General features: G+C 54.9%; 11 protein-coding genes across 11 annotated transcripts; 6 read left to right on the top strand and 5 right to left on the bottom strand.

Annotated features, from left to right (window-relative positions):
• Positions 1 to 1,053: 1,053 nt before the first annotated feature.
• Positions 1,054 to 1,866, top strand: F5Z01DRAFT_633658 (acyl-CoA N-acyltransferase; the record flags this gene model as incomplete). The annotated part of the gene is made up of 1 exon (XM_046261973.1): positions 1,054 to 1,866. The coding sequence occupies one exon, from the start codon at positions 1,054 to 1,056 to the stop codon at positions 1,864 to 1,866; it is 813 nt and encodes a 270-aa protein (XP_046121669.1).
• A 105-nt stretch (positions 1,867 to 1,971) lies between these two features.
• Positions 1,972 to 3,302, bottom strand: F5Z01DRAFT_646931 (ribosomal protein S7 domain-containing protein). The gene is made up of 3 exons (XM_046262941.1): positions 2,870 to 3,302; positions 2,567 to 2,750; positions 1,972 to 2,494 (listed from the first exon to the last, which is right to left on the bottom strand). The coding sequence occupies exons 1-3, from the start codon at positions 3,007 to 3,009 to the stop codon at positions 2,177 to 2,179; spliced, it is 642 nt and encodes a 213-aa protein (XP_046121668.1). The 5' UTR covers positions 3,010 to 3,302; the 3' UTR covers positions 1,972 to 2,176.
• On the top strand, positions 3,303 to 4,023 carry F5Z01DRAFT_646930 (40S ribosomal protein S25). The gene is made up of 3 exons (XM_046262940.1): positions 3,303 to 3,394; positions 3,497 to 3,752; positions 3,816 to 4,023. The coding sequence occupies exons 1-3, from the start codon at positions 3,392 to 3,394 to the stop codon at positions 3,833 to 3,835; spliced, it is 279 nt and encodes a 92-aa protein (XP_046121667.1). The 5' UTR covers positions 3,303 to 3,391; the 3' UTR covers positions 3,836 to 4,023.
• A 1,718-nt stretch (positions 4,024 to 5,741) lies between these two features.
• On the top strand, positions 5,742 to 7,458 carry F5Z01DRAFT_646927 (mitochondrial carrier domain-containing protein). Its single transcript, XM_046262939.1, has 4 exons — positions 5,742 to 5,892; positions 6,139 to 6,160; positions 6,232 to 6,308; positions 6,362 to 7,458. Exons 1-4 carry the CDS (start codon positions 5,857 to 5,859, stop codon positions 7,166 to 7,168), a joined length of 942 nt encoding a protein of 313 aa, XP_046121666.1. The 5' UTR covers positions 5,742 to 5,856; the 3' UTR covers positions 7,169 to 7,458.
• Positions 7,292 to 8,256, top strand: F5Z01DRAFT_412989 (CENP-S associating centromere protein X-domain-containing protein). The gene is made up of 2 exons (XM_046259572.1): positions 7,292 to 7,983; positions 8,041 to 8,256. Exons 1-2 carry the CDS (start codon positions 7,630 to 7,632, stop codon positions 8,086 to 8,088), a joined length of 402 nt encoding a protein of 133 aa, XP_046121665.1. The 5' UTR covers positions 7,292 to 7,629; the 3' UTR covers positions 8,089 to 8,256.
• Positions 8,257 to 9,111: 855 nt separating this feature from the next.
• F5Z01DRAFT_413661 (uncharacterized protein) lies at positions 9,112 to 10,382 on the top strand. Its single transcript, XM_046259573.1, has 3 exons — positions 9,112 to 9,433; positions 9,487 to 9,850; positions 9,904 to 10,382. The coding sequence occupies exons 1-3, from the start codon at positions 9,382 to 9,384 to the stop codon at positions 10,295 to 10,297; spliced, it is 810 nt and encodes a 269-aa protein (XP_046121664.1). The 5' UTR covers positions 9,112 to 9,381; the 3' UTR covers positions 10,298 to 10,382.
• A 3-nt stretch (positions 10,383 to 10,385) lies between these two features.
• On the bottom strand, positions 10,386 to 11,383 carry F5Z01DRAFT_646921 (cytochrome b5-like heme/steroid binding domain-containing protein). The gene is made up of 2 exons (XM_046262938.1): positions 11,033 to 11,383; positions 10,386 to 10,964 (listed from the first exon to the last, which is right to left on the bottom strand). The coding sequence occupies exons 1-2, from the start codon at positions 11,279 to 11,281 to the stop codon at positions 10,467 to 10,469; spliced, it is 747 nt and encodes a 248-aa protein (XP_046121663.1). The 5' UTR covers positions 11,282 to 11,383; the 3' UTR covers positions 10,386 to 10,466.
• Positions 11,384 to 11,419: 36 nt separating this feature from the next.
• Positions 11,420 to 14,051, top strand: F5Z01DRAFT_412960 (uncharacterized protein). Its single transcript, XM_046259571.1, has 2 exons — positions 11,420 to 12,169; positions 12,225 to 14,051. Exons 1-2 carry the CDS (start codon positions 11,825 to 11,827, stop codon positions 13,938 to 13,940), a joined length of 2,061 nt encoding a protein of 686 aa, XP_046121662.1. The 5' UTR covers positions 11,420 to 11,824; the 3' UTR covers positions 13,941 to 14,051.
• Positions 14,051 to 16,032, bottom strand: F5Z01DRAFT_413726 (uncharacterized protein). The gene is made up of 4 exons (XM_046259574.1): positions 15,828 to 16,032; positions 15,553 to 15,753; positions 15,278 to 15,487; positions 14,051 to 15,210 (listed from the first exon to the last, which is right to left on the bottom strand). The coding sequence occupies exons 1-4, from the start codon at positions 15,835 to 15,837 to the stop codon at positions 14,162 to 14,164; spliced, it is 1,470 nt and encodes a 489-aa protein (XP_046121661.1). The 5' UTR covers positions 15,838 to 16,032; the 3' UTR covers positions 14,051 to 14,161.
• Positions 16,033 to 16,035: 3 nt separating this feature from the next.
• On the bottom strand, positions 16,036 to 17,767 carry F5Z01DRAFT_646916 (P-loop containing nucleoside triphosphate hydrolase protein). The gene is made up of 2 exons (XM_046262937.1): positions 17,376 to 17,767; positions 16,036 to 17,321 (listed from the first exon to the last, which is right to left on the bottom strand). Exons 1-2 carry the CDS (start codon positions 17,507 to 17,509, stop codon positions 16,280 to 16,282), a joined length of 1,176 nt encoding a protein of 391 aa, XP_046121660.1. The 5' UTR covers positions 17,510 to 17,767; the 3' UTR covers positions 16,036 to 16,279.
• Positions 17,768 to 17,769: 2 nt separating this feature from the next.
• Positions 17,770 to 20,224, bottom strand: F5Z01DRAFT_646913 (phosphatidic acid phosphatase type 2/haloperoxidase). Its single transcript, XM_046262936.1, has 4 exons — positions 19,697 to 20,224; positions 19,428 to 19,644; positions 18,099 to 19,372; positions 17,770 to 18,041 (listed from the first exon to the last, which is right to left on the bottom strand). The coding sequence occupies exons 1-4, from the start codon at positions 19,764 to 19,766 to the stop codon at positions 17,956 to 17,958; spliced, it is 1,647 nt and encodes a 548-aa protein (XP_046121659.1). The 5' UTR covers positions 19,767 to 20,224; the 3' UTR covers positions 17,770 to 17,955.
• Positions 20,225 to 20,239: the final 15 nt, after the last annotated feature.

The raw sequence follows: 20,239 nt of genomic DNA, 5'->3' as shown, positions 1-20,239 counted from the left end.
TGAACAAATCTCCCATGGGACAGCATTCCGCGATACCCACACAAGGTGCATTGATTTGTTGGTTAGTACCCTGACGCATGACAGGGTCAACGTTGGACGTCATTGTGGCAGCTTCACTTTATCAGTGTGTTGAGCTCGTTGAACTTTATATGTACTATGACAAGGTCCTTGTCTGTCGTTCAACGTATGCTCGTTGACTGTTACTTAGGTAGTTACCAAGCCTTACTGTATTTTCTGATGCTCGCGTCAACGGTGCAGGGTAGCCTCTTGAATATGTGGTGTCAATCCCTGGCTCACACCAACGAGATGCGCGCCGCGCGCGACCGCAAATATAAGGTACTTATCGACTATTATTGCGTTTGATAGATTCTCCCGCACTCTCAAGCCGTTTGACGAGTCAGTGCTTGTATGCACTACTTAAAACGTTTGTAGGGTAGCATCGACACCCGTAGTTGACCATGTCTGGCCCGTTGTTTGCTACCCAGTCTGTATAGCCTTGTGGTCGGCCCCACACGTCTTCCGACGTAATGCATCCATCCTGATGAATCGGCATCAAAGAGACTTTCGTTTATTGATTTAAGTAAGGTAAGTTTTCAATGTACCAGGCAGTGGATGCTCGCATGTCGCCTCACCCTCAAACCCCATCACGCTCTGGTGATACCGTTCCCTTGCTGACTGGTCAAACCAGCATCTGCTTGCCACTTGTTGACCTCAACCCGCATACGACCTCTCGTAGAAGGCCTGCCAGATTGTAATATCCCTCAGCGCGCGACAGAGCGAAGTTGAGCAGCTCTCCCAGCTGCCCCTCTCGCTATCGACGGCTGCTCGTCCGACACCTGCCCTATCTCTTTGCCGCACTGCCACAGGCGCGCGCAAGTATTCAAGTGCAACATCGCTGTCATCCGCCTTCCCCACGTCAAGCACGTGTATCGTCGATCATCTTCTGCACGTTGAACCCCTCTTGAGGTGTCATTCTCTCACGCATATTTGTCTTCCTAGCCTCACTTCGCTCTTTCCGATACTCAGGAAACAAGCGAACGGCAAGTGGCCACCATGGGAACACCATTCATCACTTTCCTCGAGCCTAGTAAGCTTGAGGGATACATGTCTAAAGCAGCCCGAGAGAACCAACCCAGTGCCATCCCCAAAGCCTTCCTCGATGCCATGGAAGTAAGAGAGCAAGTCTTCGTCGAGGAGCAAGGGGTGCCGGCAGAGAACGAGTTTGATTCAGACGATTCGCGGTCATGCCACTGGGTCGTCTACGCCAGCGTAAACAAGACTGAAGAGCTGGAAATCCGTGACGAGAGTGGCGCTGTCATCCGACCACGCAAAAGCTCAACGCGTTCGGTGCCTGTGGGAACTATTCGACTGGTCCCTTTCCCCCATGATCCTCATCCAGTGGATGGCGGCGAATACTGGGACGGTAAGCTGAAGGGTGAGGAAGACAAAGTCACCGGTCCCACCGGCCCTCAGAAGCCCTACATCACCGACCGTCCAACAAAGTATCACGATGGAAAAGAACCATACATGAAGCTCGGTCGGCTGGCTGTGGTGAAAGAATTTCGTGGCCATAGACTAGCGGGCCTGCTAGTCAAGACTGTCCTCAGCTGGCTCAAGGCGAACCCTGCTTTCTTCAACCCAAGTATCAAGGAGATTGGTCTTGAGAACATGGGTGCCTTCAATGAGCGCGACATTCCCACCTGGAAAGGGCTGGTCTGTGTCCATGCGCAGGAACAAGTTCAGGGGTTATGGGCCAAATGGGGTTTCCAGCTCGACGACGGGATGGGAACGTGGATGGAAGAAGGCATGCCCCATGTTGGCATGTTTCAACGCCTTGAGGTGAACTCGGACCAGATCAGGATTTAGATACCAGGTATTGATTGATGCATGCATCACTCGGGGGGCTGGGGGATATGAGCAACGACAATTACGACCACAGCAGGCACGATAGAAAATCATGATTCATTGGACATTCATTTCATTTGCTCCTGGAGCTCGATTTTTATTGAGACTCTAGAGCGAATTGGAGACAATCCGTAGCCGCGTTCCCCAGACCCGAACGCAAAATGCACTTCTGAAAGATGCCGTAACCACGCCAAAAGCCCCCCCAGAGGTAAGATCCCACGCCAGTTTTCGCAGCCCCAAGTTTTTGCTGCAAAAGACATAAACAAGCGCTTTATCGGTTGGACTTTGCCACACGCTCCAGCTCATCCTTCTTCTTGATAGCGTACGAGTTGCTGCTACCCTTGGCGGCGTTGATCAGCTCCTCAGCGAGGCACTCGGCGATCGACTTGACGTTGCGGAACGAGGCCTCACGGGCACCGGTGGTGAGCAGCGAGATGGCCTGGTTGACGCGGCGCAGAGGCGACACATCGACGGCTTGCCGACGGACGGTACCGGCGGAACCGATACGGGTAGAGTCTTCGCGGGGACCGCAGTTGACAATGGCGTCAACGGCGACCTGGATGGGGTTCTGGTCGGTCATCAGGTGGATCTGTGATATCTCAAGTCAGCCCTTGTCCTCTATCCTTCGTCCATTGGTCTTGGTGGTTCGGGTGGGACGTACGATCTCGAAAGCGTGGGCAACGATGCGGACAGCCATGAGCTTCTTTCCGTTGTTGCGGCCGTGCATCATGAGCGAGTTGGTGAGACGCTCAATGATGGGGCAGTTGGCCTTGCGGAAGCGCTTGGTGGCATAGCGACCGGCGGAGTGAGGAAGGTAGACGGGGTTGCGGAGGGAGATGTAGTCACTATATTCCCATGTCTCGTTAGCCGGCCAATTCCAAATATTCAGCACACCCTCTCCCATGGCCTGATTCCCTCTCCATGTCGGCTCTCCGGGGTCGGGTTTTCGGTAGGTAAAACGTACGTCAGGGAGATGTCGCGGACCTCAACATCGTAATCCCACTTGTTGAACAACTTGATGTTGCCAACCTCCTTGACGACATCCTTGGGGAGGATCTCGGGGAGAACAGAGTTCTCGACCTCAAGCTCGCCGTTGTCAGACATGTTGGCTGTGGTGCAGTCGTGCTCGTGCTCGTGGGCGGATTGAGACGAAGAGGAGGGGGTTGGACTGCCGTGTTAGTATCGTTGCTGAAGTGCGGTCGCGACGTTCGCTTGAGTGGGAATTTTTCCTTGGTGAGGTCGGAGGTGGGCTTGGTCCCAACGAGGGTTCGAAAAACGGGTGGTGTGGGTTTTCGGCCAATCACAAGCCACCAAAATTCAAGTACGTACCTGCACACCTCACCTGCTTAGGGCACGTCTGCCCTCGCAAACTCCGGCTGCACTGCACCCGCGATTCGAGTGGGATTATGACCTTCTCGACTGAACGCCTTGTCCAAAAATTCCGTTCCCTCCACACGCCCGTTGAACGACAACACATCCAGACAAAATGGTACGAAGCCTGCATCTCCTGATCGAAGCCGACAACGACGCATCATGGCGACGGCGATTATTCCCAGCGAAGATACACCCGGCTAACCTCTTGCGATAACAGGCGCCCACCGCAAAGAAGCAAAAGAAGAAGTGGTCCAAGGGCAAGGTCAAGGACAAGGCCCAGCACGCTGTCATCCTCGACAAGACCACCTCTGAGAAGCTCAACAAGGATGTCCAGTCGTACCGCCTCGTCACCGTCGCTGTTCTCGTCGACCGCATGAAGATCAACGGCTCGCTCGCCCGCAAGTGCATTGCCGACCTCGAGGAGAGGGGCATCATCCGCCCGATCGTCACCCACAGCAAGATGAAGATTTACAGTACGTACAAGCCAGGGAACCATGGACCGTACCCGGAGGGACCTGTACTAACGACTCACCTAGCCCGTGTCGGTGCTGCCTAAGTTAATGGCTCCACGAACTTGGTATTGGGATATGGCGTCGGGATGGCCTGCTTGATAAAAGGCCCGCAAGGTCAAGGGACGGTGTCAGGCGGAAAAGCCTACAGGGACATCGTTTTTGCAATGAATGCTCATGGACCGGATCTGCCTCCGAAACGGCGACGAAATGAAAATGACGTTAAATCATCCAAACTCCCACATAGCCCGTGCATGTCTACACTTGCCCCTCATGATGATGGCATGTTCGGGTCTTCAAATTCCTGACCACAGACAAGTCTTGGATAGCTGTAGAGCAGCAGACCATGTCTGAGCGCACCAATTGGCAACTCTGACATGATTATCATCATGTGAAACCATACTTGTCAGCTGCCCTCCTATGCCTGCTGCTTCTGCTGCTTTGCCACCGTAGATGAGTTATCTGTGCGATCGACTCACATCCACCTCTTCTTTAGGGTGAGTGATTTCGCAATACCATGAAACTTTCGCGTATTGTCCCCGTCAACGCTTGAGGCATGTTGGCCGTATGTGCTGAATCTGCGGAAACATTCCCCATGAAGGACTACTCAAATAATCTGTTAATCGCTCGCCTCGTAGTCTATAACCAACATACGAGCGGCGACATCGCCTCAACACAGGCTTCAGCCTCAAGCACATCAGAGGTTTAGTTCACCCTCTCGGCAGCCCTACCAGGCTCCCCGACTGGGCCCCATCCCAAGCAGTACTGTCGTCTACTAGCATCGCAGACTTGTCCGAAGCGTTGCGCCCGTGAATCATCTGATCGATACGTATCAGATACATTTGCAACAACCGTGGATAGAAGGAGCGACACTGTGAACCGTGGCTACGAGTATGAGGTTCAATAGATGCCGTCGCAAAGCCTGGGAATGGGGGAGCTGGGAAGTTGTGGAATGATGGAAATCAAGTTTCATCATGTGCCATAATCGCCCGTGAACAGAGCGAAAAGCAACACCAAATCGACGTAACCCGCAATCAAGTCGATGACCAGAGGCACACCGGGCTGGATTGTGACCAAGGAAGACTGCAATCGCCAAAGCGAGATGTATTGGCAAATGTCGTTTGGCTTGTGGTCTCTGCACTGAAAACAAGAACTGGCGATGTGAACCCGCAAGAATCCTGGGGAGATGAGGCCCCGTCTTAGCTCGGCTATCTTTGGTCGTTCGTATTCGCTGGGTCGGATCCCAATATGATGGCAAAACGATAATGAGGCTATGGTTGCGATATCAGTAGGACAGTGACCGGCGATACACGCAAGAATCAATTGACTCAATTGACCATGATGGTCTCAACACAGCAAAATGGTCAAGCCATCGGCAGGCAAATTTGTTACACGCTGGCCGGGGCACACCGCGGTTAGATATGGGCGTCCAAAGGGGTGCCGACGCATGCTGGCGCAATTCTACCTTGTCTGGGCAGCGAGAATGAACCGGCATCGAGCGGGCCCACATCGATCTCGCGGTGTCCGAAGGCTTGGCTTGGGGTAGACATAATAATAGGCTCAAGACCAGCCATCAAGAAAAGGGGTTGGAGCGAAAGAAGACTGGTTTGTTCCGCAGGTAGAGCAATTGGAGTGGATTAATTCTGGCGCAGTATTTGGCTCAGACGATACTTGTCTGTAAAGGCCGTAAGAAATAGAGCACATTGACGGCAATTGGTAGCTATTGCGAAATTCAGTATCGATACAGGCGCTCGCCTTGCCGCAATCTTTTTTGACCTGTTGACTGGGATAAGAATGGCCTTGTGGCCTCAGGCTTCCAGGCGTTGTCAGGGAGAGCTGGGAATTGACCGTCCGCGGGCCGTTGATTGGATCCGAAATGCTAGTGCCCCACTCGGGTGAGCGCTCGCTATCAAACTTGGCCGCCCCTTCCCGGCTGCAATTTTTTCCCTCAGGATTTATTTGGCTCGACACCTCCGAGAATCTTTCTTCCTTTCTCCCACACATCCTCCCTTTCTGTATCCAATCTCCCCTCAGTCCTTTCTCCTCACAGCAAGAGAAAGTCGTCAAGATGTCTCCTACCGACAACAAGGTCCTGGGCATGCCGGTAAGTTGCCTTGAACCGAACGCCGACAAGAGCGCGCCTACGCGACAGCGATATGATCGAGCCGCCCGATGGTCATTGAACAACGAGGGAATCCATTGGAATTGATATTCCATTGATTCGAGTACACTCTTGTGACATGAACACCATCGGAGACGTGTCCTCACTCGTTTCGGGCTGGCGCGCGCTTCTTGTCGAGCCGACGAACTATCTGTCCTTAAAGTGCGCATCAGCTAACTCAATTCACAGCCCTTCGTGGCGGACTTCCTGAGTATGTTCCATCACCAGATTCGACGCGCGAACGTCAACATTCTCGTCGACAACATCTAACATGATCAATAGTGGGTGGTGTCTCCGCCGCCGTCTCGAAGACTGCTGCCGCTCCCATCGAGCGTGTCAAGCTCCTGATCCAGAACCAGGTTCGTCCCCTTCACACACTCGCCACTCCGCAATGTATGCTTACAATGACTAGGATGAGATGATCAAGTCCGGCCGTCTCTCTCACCGCTACACTGGCATTGGTGACTGCTTCAAGCGCACCGCTGCCGATGAGGGTGTCATGTCCCTGTGGCGTGGCAACACTGCCAACGTCATCCGTTACTTCCCCACCCAGGCCCTGAACTTCGCTTTCCGTGACAAGTTCAAGAAGATGTTCGGCTTCAAGAAGGAGCGTGATGGCTACGCCTGGTGGATGGCTGGTAACCTGGCCTCCGGTGGTGCTGCCGGTGCCACGTCCATGTTGTTCGTCTACTCCCTGGACTACGCCCGTACCCGTCTCGCCAACGACGCCAAGCACGCCAAGACTGGTGGTGCCCGCCAGTTCAACGGTCTCATTGACGTCTACCGCAAGACCATCGCCTCTGACGGTATTGCCGGTCTGTACCGTGGCTTCATGCCCTCCGTCGCCGGTATCGTTGTCTACCGTGGTCTCTACTTCGGCATGTACGATTCCTTCAAGCCCCTCCTCCCCAAGGGTCTCGAGGGCAACTTCTTCGCCTCTTTCGCCCTGGGTTGGTGCGTCACCACCGCTGCCGGTATCGCTGCCTACCCCCTTGACACCATCCGCCGTCGCATGATGATGACCTCTGGTGAGGCCGTCAAGTACAAGTCTTCCCTCGACGCTGCCCGCCAGATCATTGCCACCAACGGTGTCAAGTCTCTCTTCAACGGTGCCGGTGCCAACATTCTCCGTGGTGTTGCCGGTGCTGGTGTCCTGTCGATCTACGATCAGCTCCAGCTCATCCTCTTCGGCAAGGCCTTCAAGGGTGGATCTGGTTAAATCCATTCCACATAACATTTCCTGTATAGAAACTTTCGTTGCTGTTCACGGTGAGGAGAGTTGGGAGATCGGGTTCGCTGATTTCGAACGACATGTATTTGGTCTCGGCAAAAAGGGAGAGACGTGGATTTGGCAGACAAGGGAGTGCAGATATCCAGAAGTGGTTTACAAGACCGACTTTATCTCTGCGGGTTAGACTGGCATCGGCATGGCGTTATTCGATTACTGGCTTTGCCGTCCTTTCTAAGTCGCTGTAATATACATCTACGCAATTTTCCCTTGCTATAATCTGTCTTGCTCGTCTGTATACTATCATTGTGATGCTCATTCTCGCGGACAACGGTCCTCTCTGCATCACGTGACTATTGAAGTTTCCTTGGTGAGCCCGTATCACTGCACCTCGCACTCGTTCGCAACGTGTTTACGCCCGAGACCCTTCATTCAAGAGAGGAGTCCTCACAATGCCTCCGCAAAACAACAAAGCGAAGGCCACGCGTGGTCGGCCCCCGGGAGCCAAGGCTCCATCAAAGCCAGTTGAAGATGACTCTGCCAGCGACCCTTTCGCGTCAGAGGTTGAGGAAGACGTCGCCACAGCGCGTCCATCGCCTCCCAGGGCACAGCCAGACGAGGCAGAGAGCTCTGATGACAAGACCATACCCCGTGACTTACTCACTCGTCTCCTTCACGAGTTCTTCGCCAAAGACACAACCCGCATCTCGAAAGACGCGAATGCATCGGTCGGCAAGTACGTCGATGTTTTCGTGCGGGAAGCATTGGCTCGAACGGCTGTTGAGAAGCGGTCCGGGTTCTTGGAGGTGAGTCGTGTCTTTCGAGGCGTGCATGATTGTGTTCTGAGCTGACGGCGTGTCCAGGTCGAAGATTTGGAGAAAGTGACGCCTCAGCTTATGCTTGATCTTTGAGCGGCTTGAAGAGCAAGTCCTGGTCAATGTGATCATGGTGATCTTCAATGGCCAACGAATGCCCTGCATCCCATCACCTTTTGATATCTCGCCATCTGCTGGTCATTATTCAACAAGTGCGAACGAATATCTGTGGCTACGGGGCGCTTGGCACCTCATAACTGTCTGCGGACCCAAGAAGCATGCATCTTCACATTGCTGCCAGCCGAATTCCACACGCGCGATCAACAGGGCCTGAGTCAGCCTCGATCACGTTGCGCTCGGCAATTAGGTGACAACCCATTGGTCGATGATTCTGCAAAGCCACGGTTCAAGCTGAGGTGTCGTTGAACTTGCATGCAAGGCAGTGTTCAAGGAGTCGCACTGCTGGTTTCCCGATCGACTGGTTGGGAATTATATTACACACTGAAATCAGCAGACTCTCAGTGGCCAGAGCACCAACAATTAAGGCCTAGGCTACCAATAATGACAAGTTTTGACCATTCATCAATTCAACTATATGTCCACCGCCCCATTGCAATAATACCTATGTCATTTCTTAGGTGCCGAGATGGGTGTTGCAGGGGTGAAACCGGAAGCGTCTCGCATTTGTACGAGGCTGCATGTGGAAGGCCGTCAGTCCGCCTGCAGCTTGGCAGCAACCCAGCCTCGAGATCATCTCATCTTGGACTCTTCGAATTTTCGAAGGGCAATGGGAAAGGTCTGTCAAAATTCTGTGTATCCCGCTGCAGAACAGCTCAATTACCAAGATGAGAATTCGCCCATGATTGAACCCTCTCGAGCCCAAGGCTACCGCGCGAGTGTACGATAGCCAAGCGCCTGGGATTGAGCGCCACGATACTCCCAGACAGGTCGAGACGTGACCTCAAACTGTTTCGTTTACGGAGTCGCATATTGCGGCGGCCTCACTGGCTTGCGGTGCCATGCCTGCTCTCCTGAAGCTGTTTGGACTCGACCTTGGCCTGGTTCGTCAAACGCAGGACGATTGACGGCTCGCAGTCGTTCCGTGAATGTCTGTCGTGTGTTGAAATAAGAGAGACTGTCTCCCGCTCATGCTCAACCAGTCTGCTTCATCCTCATCCAACTCTTTGTGAAGCTTGACGGTTGTTTCCTTTTCCTTTCTTTCACTTCCCTCTTGTGTTTTCTGATAATACCCCTTCAGTTCTCTTCATAAGGCCGGCCTTATTGTGAACCTGTCGCTACCTTGTCTTCTGTTGCATCAGCTCGATCTCTGGTAGATCCAACATCTTTCCTTTTCACAGCCGCCCCTTCACACATCAGCCAAGCGCCAAGATGTTCTTCCGCTCGTTCGCATTTGCAGCTGCTCTGCTCAGCATGGCGCAAGGTATGTTGCTTCTCTCCCTCGATGTCAAAGAGTGTACTGACACGGGATATTAGCTGTGGATGTACAGGTCGTCTACGTGGGCCAGAACCCCGCGAACAATGTGACGGGTCTCAAGTACTGGCCCGAGAACATCAAAGCAGAGCCCGGGTCCATGGTCCAGTTCCAGTTCTGGACGGGCAACCACACCATCACACAGTCTTCCTTTGACAAGCCTTGCACGCCTTGGACGCCGGCTGCGAACGAATCTACCACCCAGCAGGTAGCCGTCAAGAGCGGCTTCCAGCCTGTGGATGCGAGCTGGATGGATGGAAACATCCCGACGTACACAGTCATGATCAACGACACAAAGCCATTGTGGTTCTACTGTGGGCAGGGCGCTCATTGCCAGAGCGGCATGTCCATGGTGATCAACGAGAAGTGAGTGGACCCTTCTTTTGACAGTTTCTCGCGACAATTGTTGACCCTCGCAGAGCGGAGAGCGGCAAGACCCTGGCAAAGTACAAGCAGGCAGCATCAACTGTCAGCAGCGGCGACGGCGGATACGGTGGTTCGGGAGGTGGCAACTCCAGCGATGGATCCAATGGGGGCAGCTCAGGAGGCGACTCTGGCAGCGGCTCCGGCTCTGGTTCTGGTTCTGGTTCTGGTTCTGGTTCCGATTCTGGCTCTGGCTCTGGCAGTGGCTCTGGCGACAGCTCTGGCGATGGTTCAGGCAGCGGATCTGGCGACGGCACCGACGGCGGAAACACACCTGGTAACATTCCCGGCGACGCTGATCAAGTTGGCAACCCGAGTGCAGCCGCCACGGCATGGGCATGGACCACTTCGATGCTGCTGGTGGTCGGCGCTGCTGCAGCACTGATCTAGAGATTACCAGTTTGTACGCCAACCATATAATCAGTTGGGGCGATCTCCTTGTCAGATTTGGGAGGAGTTGGATAATAAACAGGCCAAGCTGCTCAATAGCTTGCAAGATATTTTGATATTTCGTAAAAGATAGGACTCAGGTTCACATATAATCATGCACCTACCGACTTTAGACCTTGGGGATCTTTCTTTTGGACCTCCCCTTTTGCGCGGGCGCGCAGAGCTGCCTCCTGGGCATCTTGTCCAGCCAGCCCTCTTCCCTCTTCAAGTACCCAACGCGGTGGTACTTTTTGCTCTTGGCGAAGAAGTCGACCCAGTGTTTCAATGCGTTGAACGCCTTTTCCTCGGCAGCCGCTCGCTCCTGCTTCTTCATCTCCTCCATCTGCGCTGTCGTCCAGTATGCGTCCACTTCGGGATCGTCAATGGGCAGATACATCTCCTCCACGCCCCGCATGTCAGGTACGGCGTCTTCGGCAAAGCAGCCCGTCACGTAGGCGCGCGCGGCGTCGCGGCCGCCAAAGTACTGGTAGGAACCGCCGGGGCCGTAGATGTGTCGCGACACGGACACGTCGTAGATGGTGCCATTGATGGCGAGATACAGTGGCTTTTCGGTATCTGCGCCGTTGTGTTGGGCAAGCTCTTCCGGGGTCATGTACATTGGGCCAGACTATAATCTCTTGGTCAGTCTGCGGTTCCAAACCTTGGGCAGGGTGCATTTAAATGGGAGTGGCTTACAAGCCTCTCCTTCCAGTAGACAGTCCGAGCGTACTCTGGTAGTCGCACGCCGCCCCATGTCCAGCTACTGCCGCCGGTTACAACATAGCTGAGTCCGCACGAGGCGACGACAATGAAGCTCAACACGCGGAGGATGTCGAGGTAGAAGCTGGCCTTGTCGTCGTCCTGTGCGTCGTCGTGTTTGCTTGAAGGCTTTGTGGTTTCTGGCTCAGCCTTTGCCTTGCGCTGGCGCAGCTCAGAGTCTGCCATTGCCTCTGATTCTGATGATGCTGACTTCTCAATCGCTGTCGACGATGTTCACAATTGCCCAGGGTCTGGCTTGGAAAAGGTGGCTTTTGCAACGACAGTCCACCCCACATTTCGACTTCATGCCGCCGCCCGGGAGCAAGGGGATCCGTTTTGTGCTAGACCCCATTTGGAACTCTTGAGTTCCTCCCCAAATGATACAAGTATGCGTAATTACGCTGAACTCGCAAGGTGAATTCATTCATATTTCGTCGAAAGTCGAAAGACGCCAAATAAGCTCACTCTTCATGAAGAGCTGCCAATGACGAGGACTCAACTGTAACTCAGAGCGTCTAGGGTAGGCATGAAGTCTTCGGTGTGCTAGTACTGGTTGTCTAGGCAACCACCGCCTTGGCGGGATGTCAATCCATAAACACGCAATCATGCCTCCGCGCTCTGAACCCCGGCCTGCTCAACGTGCCAACGCCATCCGAGACCCTCCCGCAACTCTACCTTATGCAATTTGTCCCTTTTTAGAGGATCATCAAGCGCTAAATAACAATCCGCATGCCAATCGACCAGCCAGCCGTAAACATGGATGACGAGTCGAGCCAAGCAGGCTCACCGGTCGGCAGGCCTCTCCAGGCTATCACCGCCAACGCGCAACAACGCGATTCTCTCAGCACCGTCCACGATAAGATCAGCCAGTTCAACAGTATGAGCATTGCGATGCAGTCTAAACAGCTCGAGCGCAAGACAGCCGACGCAGCCCTGAAACGCGCCATGATCGGGCGCGAGGAGGCCGAGGTGGAATTGCGCAAATGCAAGGAGGAGCTGAAAGCATTGCGCAAGGCCGTCGACGAGGGCAAAGAGCGCGAGCGTAGGGTCGGCGAGAGACTGGAGACTGTCATGGTTCGCAAGCACTTTTATGACCACCGCGCACCCAAGTTGCTAACCCACAGCGCAGGAGAACTATGGCCGAGCGAAGGAGACACACGCACACACACAAGCTCTCTGGGAGAAGGAGATTCGACGCGCAAGAAAAGAGACGTTTAAGACACAATCTACACACGTCAAGTTACAGGAGGAGCTCAAGACAGCCCGCAGCGCGACCAAGACCCTCGAAGAGACCGTCGAGCGCGAAAAGAAGCGAAGTCACATGCGGGAGCAGGATGCCTTTGAAGCGCGCTACCAGATGGTTGGCATCCAGGAGAAGCTCGAGCAAGCCCTCGCGCTGATTAAAGTCGTCGAGCAAGAGCGCGACGCGTACAAGACGGCGGCTAAGAACGAGGAAGTCGCGCGCATCGCAGCCGAAGGCCGGATTCCACTACCTGTATCGCACGATCCGCTCGACGAATTCGCATCACCAGCAAAGAAGACGCAAATGAAAAAGAGGAAGCTCAGCGTCGAGCCAAGGTACTCTCTATCAACATGGGAGGTCGAAGCCACATCGGCTGCGGAGTTGGAAATCGAGGACCTGACGAGTCAGATCCAATGGGAGAGGCAACGCGCCGACCGAGCGCAGGAGATGATTGATTTCCTGCGGGCGGAGTGCGAGATGAAGTTCTGTGCCTGCGGCAGAGCCCGAGCGCAGATCAGCCGGGACTCGTCCGCTTATCAACTTTTGAAGGCCTCTGATCGCCACAGCGAGACAGCGGAGGAGCCCATGTCTGAGGGCACGGAGGAGCAGCTCTCCAACCACCCAGATGAAACCCCGAGTGAGCACATGTCAGAAGCAGAAGACGATGCGACGGAGCGGCCTCTACAAACTATGCAACAAGAATTCTCGAGCGACAACATCCCGATGCCACCGCTTACACCCAGCCCACCACGACCCGCCGCACTTCAGCCTTCTCCCGAGCTAGCCCCCGTAACGTCCAAAAAGGGCCCACGCCTGAGCACAGTCTTCTGCCCCAACGAAGGTGTCTTTCGAACGGTCTCGGAGCAGGACGCCAGTCTGCTTGAAGCACAGGAAGAGGCGCAGGTTATCGTCGAAGATGTGGAGCCTCAGAAGGCAGATCCATCGCCCTACGAGCATGAGGAGGAAGAGACGGAGGAGTTGCCAACGCCTGTTGAGCCCGAAACCGAATTGGACTACACGTCGTCAGCCCGCCTGTACGCACGCACCCCATCTGTCGAGCCCCCGTCGTTCGCTATGCTGGGTCAGCAGCGCACCTCGTTGCTTTCTTTGCTTAACGCTCCACATGGGGCCAACCGGGGTCAAACAATGCCACATGTCCCCATGGTGGAAGATCCCGCTGAGACGGCAGAACGCCAGGACGAGGAACAGCTAGAGGAGGACGAGGAGGCGCAAGGACCAAACTTCGAGCCCCCGCCTCGTGCGTCGCTTGAAACACGGCCTCATACTTCGACAGCCCTTTACGGCACTGTCACAACGACAGTCCCTCTCCGAAATGAGGACGAACAGCGCGAGTCATCCATGTCCTTCAACGAGAAACTGCGCACGCCCTCCAGCGGCAGCACAGCCAGTTTCGACACAACAAACCCAGCGCTCACGCCCACAATGTCCCGTGAGCAAGCGCTCGCCAAGATCCGCGAGAGGCGAGGTCGTGCCCGCAGTGCGCAGAACGGAGCAGCCCCGGCTAGCAGGAATGCCAGCCAGGGGAAGGAAAGGAGGGATTTGAGCGCGCCAACGAACAAGGTTGGCAGCAAATCGAGATGAGGTTGACGAATCAGCTGTTGGATTTCAGGCATTCAGCAAGGTGTTTTGCACAAAAAAATGGCGTTCTGGATGATTCAGGGGATTACTTCCATGTTACTTGGAGTTTGAGTGTTATACGAGCTATTAGCGGGCGTCCATTGCTTAATGAACGTTATTCTTCAACTTGCCAACGTCGTTGACGAAGGTTCTCTTATACAACCCCATGTTCGGGACAGACCCTTTCAGGATCCTAGAAACCCCCTGGCCATGTTGCGGCCACGTTCCGAGCTTACAGCGTCAATCTTGACTGCTACGAGGACACACTCGAAACCACCCTTGCCAGCCTCCGAAGGACGTATCCGCAGCCTCCACTGACCCTTTTTGACGGTCCATTCCTCTGGTTCCTCTGCTCGCCGCCTTTTACGCGGATTGTGACTAGGGCCGTCCTCGTCTTTGAGCATGGCAGCATCTGCCTCATACTCCTTGCCATCCAACAGTATGGCTGCCTCGGGTGGTAGAGCCACGCGCACGAGATGTTCGCTGAGGGTCGTGTGGCCCGGCGAAGGGACCCGTGCCTCCCCGCCGCCCGCCGCCATCAACAACCCCATCGGTTCCGCTGTAGGCGGCAAGCCCAGCTTTGTGGCAATGACCTCGAATAGCTTTCTAATTCTAGCCTCGGTGTCGTTGAAGAACTCGGCGCGAGGATCGCCCGACGTGGGTAGGTGTAGTTTCGTTGTCTCATGGCCAATCTCCAGTACAAGGTCGGCGGCCTTGTCATCGACATAGGGACGCGCGTAGGTGACCCAGCCGCTGGTCCCCGCGGGTTCGCCGGCGTCGTCTCGGACGGACAAGCCTGACTTTTGCACATTTTCCAGACGCAGCGCAATCTCCGTGCGCTGCCGCACCTGGTTGAAGGATATCTCGTGCGCAATCAGCTTCTGCTCCAGCCCCTTGAAGTGAAAGTAGCGCGCATCGGCGAGGAGCTTGGCGCGCTGCACCTCGTCGCGTATCTGCACGGGGTAACCCCTGAGGATGCGCAGCAGGTCGGCGAAGGTGTCGGCGTCCCGGTTCGGCACAGACGGGGGCAGGATGCTCGGTGGCCGGATGAGGCCCTCGCGGTCGAGCCCGGGGAACAGCTCGTCCGGTCTAGAGAAGAAGGCTGCGAAGCCGAGCGAGAAGAAGTTGGGCGAGTTGCCGGGGGCGCTGAAGGTGCTGCGTGGGATCTGGAACTCGCGGTGGCCGATGGAGATGAAGATGCTCTCCTCGTACAGCTGGCTTATCAGCCTTGGGACTGCCGATTTGGAGTTTCGTTAGCTTTCCTCTGTGCGTAATCAAAGGGGAGGCCCAGCCAAACGTACGGGAGTAGAACTGCGCATCGGCAAAGAGGCGCACAAAGTGCGTCCCGTCTCTGGGTGTGACATGGTAGCCCTGTAGATGGAGCGCAATGTCGCGAAAGGTCGCGGGGTCGCGATCGATGTAAAGTGTCTTGATGGCGGCGCACGGGTCTTCGTTGTTCTCTCTGGCCCTTTCCAACAGGGCGCGGAAATGCTGCGAGAAGTATGATGGTGCTATCGATTCTGTTAGGCCGACTGTCGAGGAGAAGTCTAGTGGAGGAAGCTGTCGGTATACGAACCGTCTGAGGAGATTGACGCGCCAGAGAGGTTGAACGTCTCGCCCCCAATCTGTATTGGAAAGACGCGCTCGTGTGGGAGGATGTAGGGGATCTTGAGCGTCCCGTGCGTGGCTACCGCGGTCGTATTTTGAGGCTGTTGCTGTTGTTGTTGCTGCTGCTGATAGTACTGGGCATTGTTTGCGCCAGCTCCGCTGGGCCCATCTTGAGTTGGCTCAGTGGACATTCTGCGACTCGAATTCGGGCGGACAAGATTTGCAATGCATAGGTAATATTACTCGGGGCCATGTATCTTGGATACCTGCTGGTAGATGTAGAGATCAATCAATCACAGCAAGCTGGGAGAACCGCATGCCAACAAGGGTGCCGCTACTAAACGCAATGCCCGCATCGCACCAGCTGCCTGTCCGAGCCTCTATCTCGGAACCAACATTGAAAGGTTACATCAATCGTCAAAGCCTCGGCAAAGTGCTTGGATTTACGTATTCAATGTTAAGTCACTTTTGATGAGACAGCCGCTGCAGCTCGAATGGGCGGGCAACACCACTCGTGATACTAGTATCACGGAGGCGATCACATGTACGGAAAGCAGCAACAATTGGCAGTGCAAGCCATATTCATTCCCACGTTTCTGAAAACATGCAATGTTACCAGATTTCACATATCCTGGTGCTCTCGCACTATCTCATCCGCAACTCCCAGCAAGCCTTTTAGATCTGCTGCTAGACGTTCAGCTCTTCTCCATCAGTTCAACCCCGTTCCTGATGACTCCCACCATGGCTCCGGTCTGCACAACCTCACTGCCTCCGCCCGCGACCCTGTGTTCAATGTCCGCCAGACCCTCCAGCCACGATATCATGACTTGCGGCTTGACCTCCAGCTTGACCAGCTCCTCCGACAGCGCTGTGATGATGTCGGCCAACGCCAGCCCCCGTGCTGTCTTGAGCGAGTTGACCGTATTCAGACAGCTCGTGACATCCGACGTCTTCAGCAGCGTCGCCATGATCTCCTTGACGGCATCGGGCGGCGGCGCTGCTATGCAGTTGTAGATGGTTTCTGTGGTGATCATCTCCCGCTGTATCTCACTGTCCGGCACCTTGGGCGCGCCTGGCTCGCGCAGCGGCGTGCTCGACGCATGGCACGCCTGCAGCACGTTCAGCGCCCGTCGCATGTCCCCTTTGCTCAGCTTGATGAGAGCGTCCACCGCCTCGCCGCCAATCTGCACCTTTTCCTCGTCCACGACCTTCTCCACCAGCACCCGAATGTCGCCCTCCTTTAGAGGGCTGAAGCGGAATCGAGTACACCGACTGAGCAGCGCGGGGCTCAGCTTGTGCGCGTAATTCGCAATGACGCAGAACCGCGTGTTCACAGTGTACTTCTCCATGATCCTCCGGAGAGCCATCTGCGCCGTGTTTGTCATGGCGTCCGCCTCGTCCAGAATGATCAGCTTGTAGCCTGCCATCCCTTTGCTGCCCGCCCCGCCTGCCATGTTGAAGATTTGTTTTGTGCTGGCAAATGTCTTGATCTGCTCCCTCACCACATCGATACCACGGTCGTCAGACGCGTTGAGTTCGAGAACCATTTGTCGTATGTTCGCCTCGCCATAGATGCGCCGCGCGAGCGCGAGGATGGTGGACGTCTTGCCTGTGCCAGGAGGCCCGTAGAGAAGGAGATGGGGGAGGCGGTTTGTGTCGATGAATTTGTTGATCGTAGAGAGGATGTCTTGATGGCCGCTCACGTCGGCCAGTGTCGAGGGGCGGTATTTCTCGACCCTAGGCACGGTTCGCTGTCAGAGACGATACCCATCCTCAGCGAGCAGGACTTACCATGGCAGATTATCTTCTGCCTCAATTGGCAAGTTTGCCGCACTACGCTTGCCTTGCTTGGCTGCGGACGAGAAGGCAATGTCGTGGGATGGCGCGGTGCTGTCCACGTCCATCTCGTCCTCGTAATCTGACATGGCGGCGTGTTATGTTCAGAGAAATATCGAGCAAGGGGTATAGTCGTCGAGGAAGACGTGCGTCGAGTTTGACGTTGATTAGTAGAATTGGCTGTTCAAATGTATTGACACCAAGGTCTTGAGAAGTTGAGATGGCGACGCGTTCAACGACGCGTCGGTCCATCTAAATCCCTGCCCAGGCCTTGGGCCAATCATTTTTCCATCTATCGCGAAATACCCCACTACCTTATGGCTTCGACTTGAGTTCACGTACTGTAGAATGTAGATCAAGTGTGTCAATTACTACCACTAGTCATATTAATTCCTTCTTCGCTTCAATAGCCAAGGTGTCGCCGAGTCTATCATAATTCATGTCTCTTATAGGTCACGCCGCACGACCACGCAGGAAGAATATATACGGTTGAAGGAAGATGTATACACAAGAAACACACCCCATCCACCACTGCTCAGAGCTCCTCTGAGAGATGGTTCGTCCCCATGCCTATCAACTCGAAAATGATGGGGATGCCCGCTGTTGCGAACCACGCAATGCCTAGTAACGTCAGTTCTGCTGCTGCTTGGTAAAAACATCAAAGACAAGAGGCCTTACCTGCGTAAACGACAAGTTTGGTGACGACCTCGACATCATACCTCACACGAGGCCGCACCAGCAGCGAGAACATCTTTTCCTCATCAGTCTCATCATGCCCATCGACGACGGCATGCGCCTGTGCATGACCATTCTGCCCTTGTGGCCCTCCAGCAGCATCCGTCTCGGCGACGTCGCCCATCTGTGCCTTGTACTGTTGCAACGACGACTGTTGCGCGCCAGACGTTTGTGCACATTCAGAAGGGCCTTCTTCCTTGGTGCTTTTCAGCTCCATGTTGCTGTTCTTGCTTCTCAGACTTGGATTGCTGCTCAGGCTCTCCCGTCTCTTGCGCTCTCGGTAAGCCAACGCCTCGTACGCATCGGCCGCGGACTGTGGGCCGATGGACACGGATCGTCCGCGGGTTGTTGGGTGGCGAATGCTCTCTACCATGCGTGGAAAGTCGGACGCGGCCGGGAACATGGTGTCCAGCTTCGATCCAGGTGGGACAGATTTGTACTCACTCGCCGGCGTGAAAAATCTCCTGGGCAGACTCCACCCTGCTGTCTCGATGAGTCGAAAAAGCGATGGGAGGGTCTCGAGGAGGATGGGCTTCATGGATTCACGCCAGAGAAAGACGATGAGGACTCCGATGACAATTCTCGCCACGTTGGTGAGCAAACCGAGCGGGGTGATATCGACAGTGCTACGGCCGTGAGCGTGCGTCTCCCAAGGGTCCATTGGGATGCGACCGTATGTCCATGTTCCGATCTCAAGGCCAATTACCACGCCGGCAAACGCTACACTGTCGTCAAAGCAGGGACAGTCGTCTGCGGGCTCGGGGTGTATCCGGACGAGGATTAAAATTACCAACCCGGCAATGAACGGCGCAATCCATGAGCTCGAGTGCATGTACTCATCCAGTGGCGGGCCGTAATAAAACTCGACGAGTGAGATGACTGCTCCTAGTATCGAACCAATGATCACGTCAAGGAACCCATGCATTCCGCAGTACAGCCTCCCAAACACAATCGAGACGGCATAAAAGTAAGCGAGGATCTCTAGACAAAACCTGGTCGTTGGCGGCAGCGCATTCTCCGGGTCCTTGAGCAACAACAAGCCATAGACAGCCACCGAGACTGCGTTGGCGCTGTGCGTCGAGGGAAACCCATATTCCAGGGCTGCGGAGCCAGACATGGTGATGCGATGTAAAGGCGGCGACAGAGGTCGGGGAAGCGAGTAAAAGTCCTTGATGAAGCCTGTCCAAAACACCCCAAGAGCCAGGATATGCACAAGACTGTTCAATTGTGAGTGCCTGCTTTATCATGATCCGGCATTGTCTGTAGACCTACCCCTTCCCAAACGCCGGATAACCACACCAGAAGAGAATCGGCAACCCGATCATGAAGAACGTGTGCGTCCCCAGGTTCGCCGTGATGGCAAAGTAGCTGTCCAGCGCCGGCGTGCGTAGGTTATGCTGCATCCATGCCAGATATGGTGTCTCCCATCGTATCAGAGGGAGTGCACTCTGGCGCACAGCATAACGCCATTTGGGAAGCGCTCTCTTGTCTACGACACGGCATTAGCCCTCGACCGGGGGAGGTACAGTAGGATTGCGCACAATGGTCGAGACTGCGCAGACCAGCGTCAGGTACGTCTGCGCCTTCGCCGCTCGCTTTGGGGTGGGACATTGTCGTGGTCGGTACGAGGAAGAGGAGGAGGGATCATGTATCGGTCGGTTGTCGAGGGTCGTGTGTTTAGGAGGGGTTCGACATTGAGCCACCTCGCCTCAGTGCAGGCGCTTCAATGCCTCCGGATGCTCGAGTAAAGCGATTGGCGTGCTTGAAAAAGGCGCGGCAGCTCGAGCAAGACGGAAGGCCGTGAAGGGGCGCGGCAGGCTGCGGTGGTGCATGAGCAGTCAATGACTTGACGTTTGTGGAGGAGGAGGGCTTGAACTTTAGCTCAAGGTATTTGACTCCAGAGTCTCATTAATAGCGGCCACCTGTGACCTCGGTCGCAACTGAACGCCGCCTGGAATCCGTTCGTCCCCCACCAGTCCGTCCGGGAATGATTGGCTGGTTCCTGACGTTTGCCAAGGCCATTAGCTGGAATATCCTCGAGGCTGTCATTCGTCATTGAATGATAACTAATTACACGAAATCCG

Source organism: Emericellopsis atlantica, assembly GCF_019669845.1.
Source record: "Emericellopsis atlantica unplaced genomic scaffold F5Z01scaffold_4, whole genome shotgun sequence".
NCBI classification, from domain to species: domain Eukaryota; kingdom Fungi; phylum Ascomycota; class Sordariomycetes; order Hypocreales; family Bionectriaceae; genus Emericellopsis; species Emericellopsis atlantica.
Note: the sequence above shows the minus strand (reverse complement) of the source record. Positions and strands in the feature narration are given on the sequence as shown.

What these genes read in the sequence shown, in the direction of transcription:
- F5Z01DRAFT_646913 (XM_046262936.1), bottom strand. Translation starts at nt 19,766, where the DNA reads ATGTCCCACCCCAAAGCGAGCGGCGAAGGCGCAGACGTACCTGACGCT. An exon ending in TCTGCGCAGTCTCGACCATT is followed by an intron (nt 19,645 to 19,696) that starts GTGCGCAATCCT and finishes GCCGTGTCGTAG; the next exon opens with ACAAGAGAGCGCTTCCCAAA. An exon ending in CAAACTTGTCGTTTACGCAG is followed by an intron (nt 18,042 to 18,098) that starts GTAAGGCCTCTT and finishes TGACGTTACTAG; the next exon opens with GCATTGCGTGGTTCGCAACA.
- F5Z01DRAFT_412960 (XM_046259571.1), top strand. Translation starts at nt 11,825, where the DNA reads ATGCCAATCGACCAGCCAGCCGTAAACATGGATGACGAGTCGAGCCAA. An exon ending in AGAGACTGGAGACTGTCATG is followed by an intron (nt 12,170 to 12,224) that starts GTTCGCAAGCAC and finishes CCCACAGCGCAG; the next exon opens with GAGAACTATGGCCGAGCGAA.
- F5Z01DRAFT_646931 (XM_046262941.1), bottom strand. Translation starts at nt 3,009, where the DNA reads ATGTCTGACAACGGCGAGCTTGAGGTCGAGAACTCTGTTCTCCCCGAG. An exon ending in GTCCGCGACATCTCCCTGAC is followed by an intron (nt 2,751 to 2,869) that starts GTACGTTTTACC and finishes ATGGGAATATAG; the next exon opens with TGACTACATCTCCCTCCGCA. An exon ending in TTGCCCACGCTTTCGAGATC is followed by an intron (nt 2,495 to 2,566) that starts GTACGTCCCACC and finishes GAGATATCACAG; the next exon opens with ATCCACCTGATGACCGACCA.
- F5Z01DRAFT_646916 (XM_046262937.1), bottom strand. Translation starts at nt 17,509, where the DNA reads ATGTCAGATTACGAGGACGAGATGGACGTGGACAGCACCGCGCCATCC. An exon ending in GCAGAAGATAATCTGCCATG is followed by an intron (nt 17,322 to 17,375) that starts GTAAGTCCTGCT and finishes AACCGTGCCTAG; the next exon opens with GGTCGAGAAATACCGCCCCT.
- F5Z01DRAFT_646930 (XM_046262940.1), top strand. An exon ending in CAGCAAGATGAAGATTTACA is followed by an intron (nt 3,753 to 3,815) that starts GTACGTACAAGC and finishes CGACTCACCTAG; the next exon opens with CCCGTGTCGGTGCTGCCTAA.
- F5Z01DRAFT_413726 (XM_046259574.1), bottom strand. An exon ending in CGCGTCAATCTCCTCAGACG is followed by an intron (nt 15,488 to 15,552) that starts GTTCGTATACCG and finishes CAGAATCGATAG; the next exon opens with CACCATCATACTTCTCGCAG. An exon ending in CGATGCGCAGTTCTACTCCC is followed by an intron (nt 15,211 to 15,277) that starts GTACGTTTGGCT and finishes CCAAATCGGCAG; the next exon opens with TCCCAAGGCTGATAAGCCAG.
- F5Z01DRAFT_646927 (XM_046262939.1), top strand. Translation starts at nt 5,857, where the DNA reads ATGTCTCCTACCGACAACAAGGTCCTGGGCATGCCG. An exon ending in CTTCGTGGCGGACTTCCTGA is followed by an intron (nt 6,161 to 6,231) that starts GTATGTTCCATC and finishes CATGATCAATAG; the next exon opens with TGGGTGGTGTCTCCGCCGCC. An exon ending in AGCTCCTGATCCAGAACCAG is followed by an intron (nt 6,309 to 6,361) that starts GTTCGTCCCCTT and finishes TACAATGACTAG; the next exon opens with GATGAGATGATCAAGTCCGG.
- F5Z01DRAFT_413661 (XM_046259573.1), top strand. Translation starts at nt 9,382, where the DNA reads ATGTTCTTCCGCTCGTTCGCATTTGCAGCTGCTCTGCTCAGCATGGCG. An exon ending in TCTGCTCAGCATGGCGCAAG is followed by an intron (nt 9,434 to 9,486) that starts GTATGTTGCTTC and finishes ACGGGATATTAG; the next exon opens with CTGTGGATGTACAGGTCGTC. An exon ending in TCCATGGTGATCAACGAGAA is followed by an intron (nt 9,851 to 9,903) that starts GTGAGTGGACCC and finishes TGACCCTCGCAG; the next exon opens with AGCGGAGAGCGGCAAGACCC.
- F5Z01DRAFT_646921 (XM_046262938.1), bottom strand. Translation starts at nt 11,281, where the DNA reads ATGGCAGACTCTGAGCTGCGCCAGCGCAAGGCAAAGGCTGAGCCAGAA. An exon ending in TCTACTGGAAGGAGAGGCTT is followed by an intron (nt 10,965 to 11,032) that starts GTAAGCCACTCC and finishes AAGAGATTATAG; the next exon opens with TCTGGCCCAATGTACATGAC.
- F5Z01DRAFT_412989 (XM_046259572.1), top strand. Translation starts at nt 7,630, where the DNA reads ATGCCTCCGCAAAACAACAAAGCGAAGGCCACGCGTGGTCGGCCCCCG. An exon ending in AGCGGTCCGGGTTCTTGGAG is followed by an intron (nt 7,984 to 8,040) that starts GTGAGTCGTGTC and finishes CGGCGTGTCCAG; the next exon opens with GTCGAAGATTTGGAGAAAGT.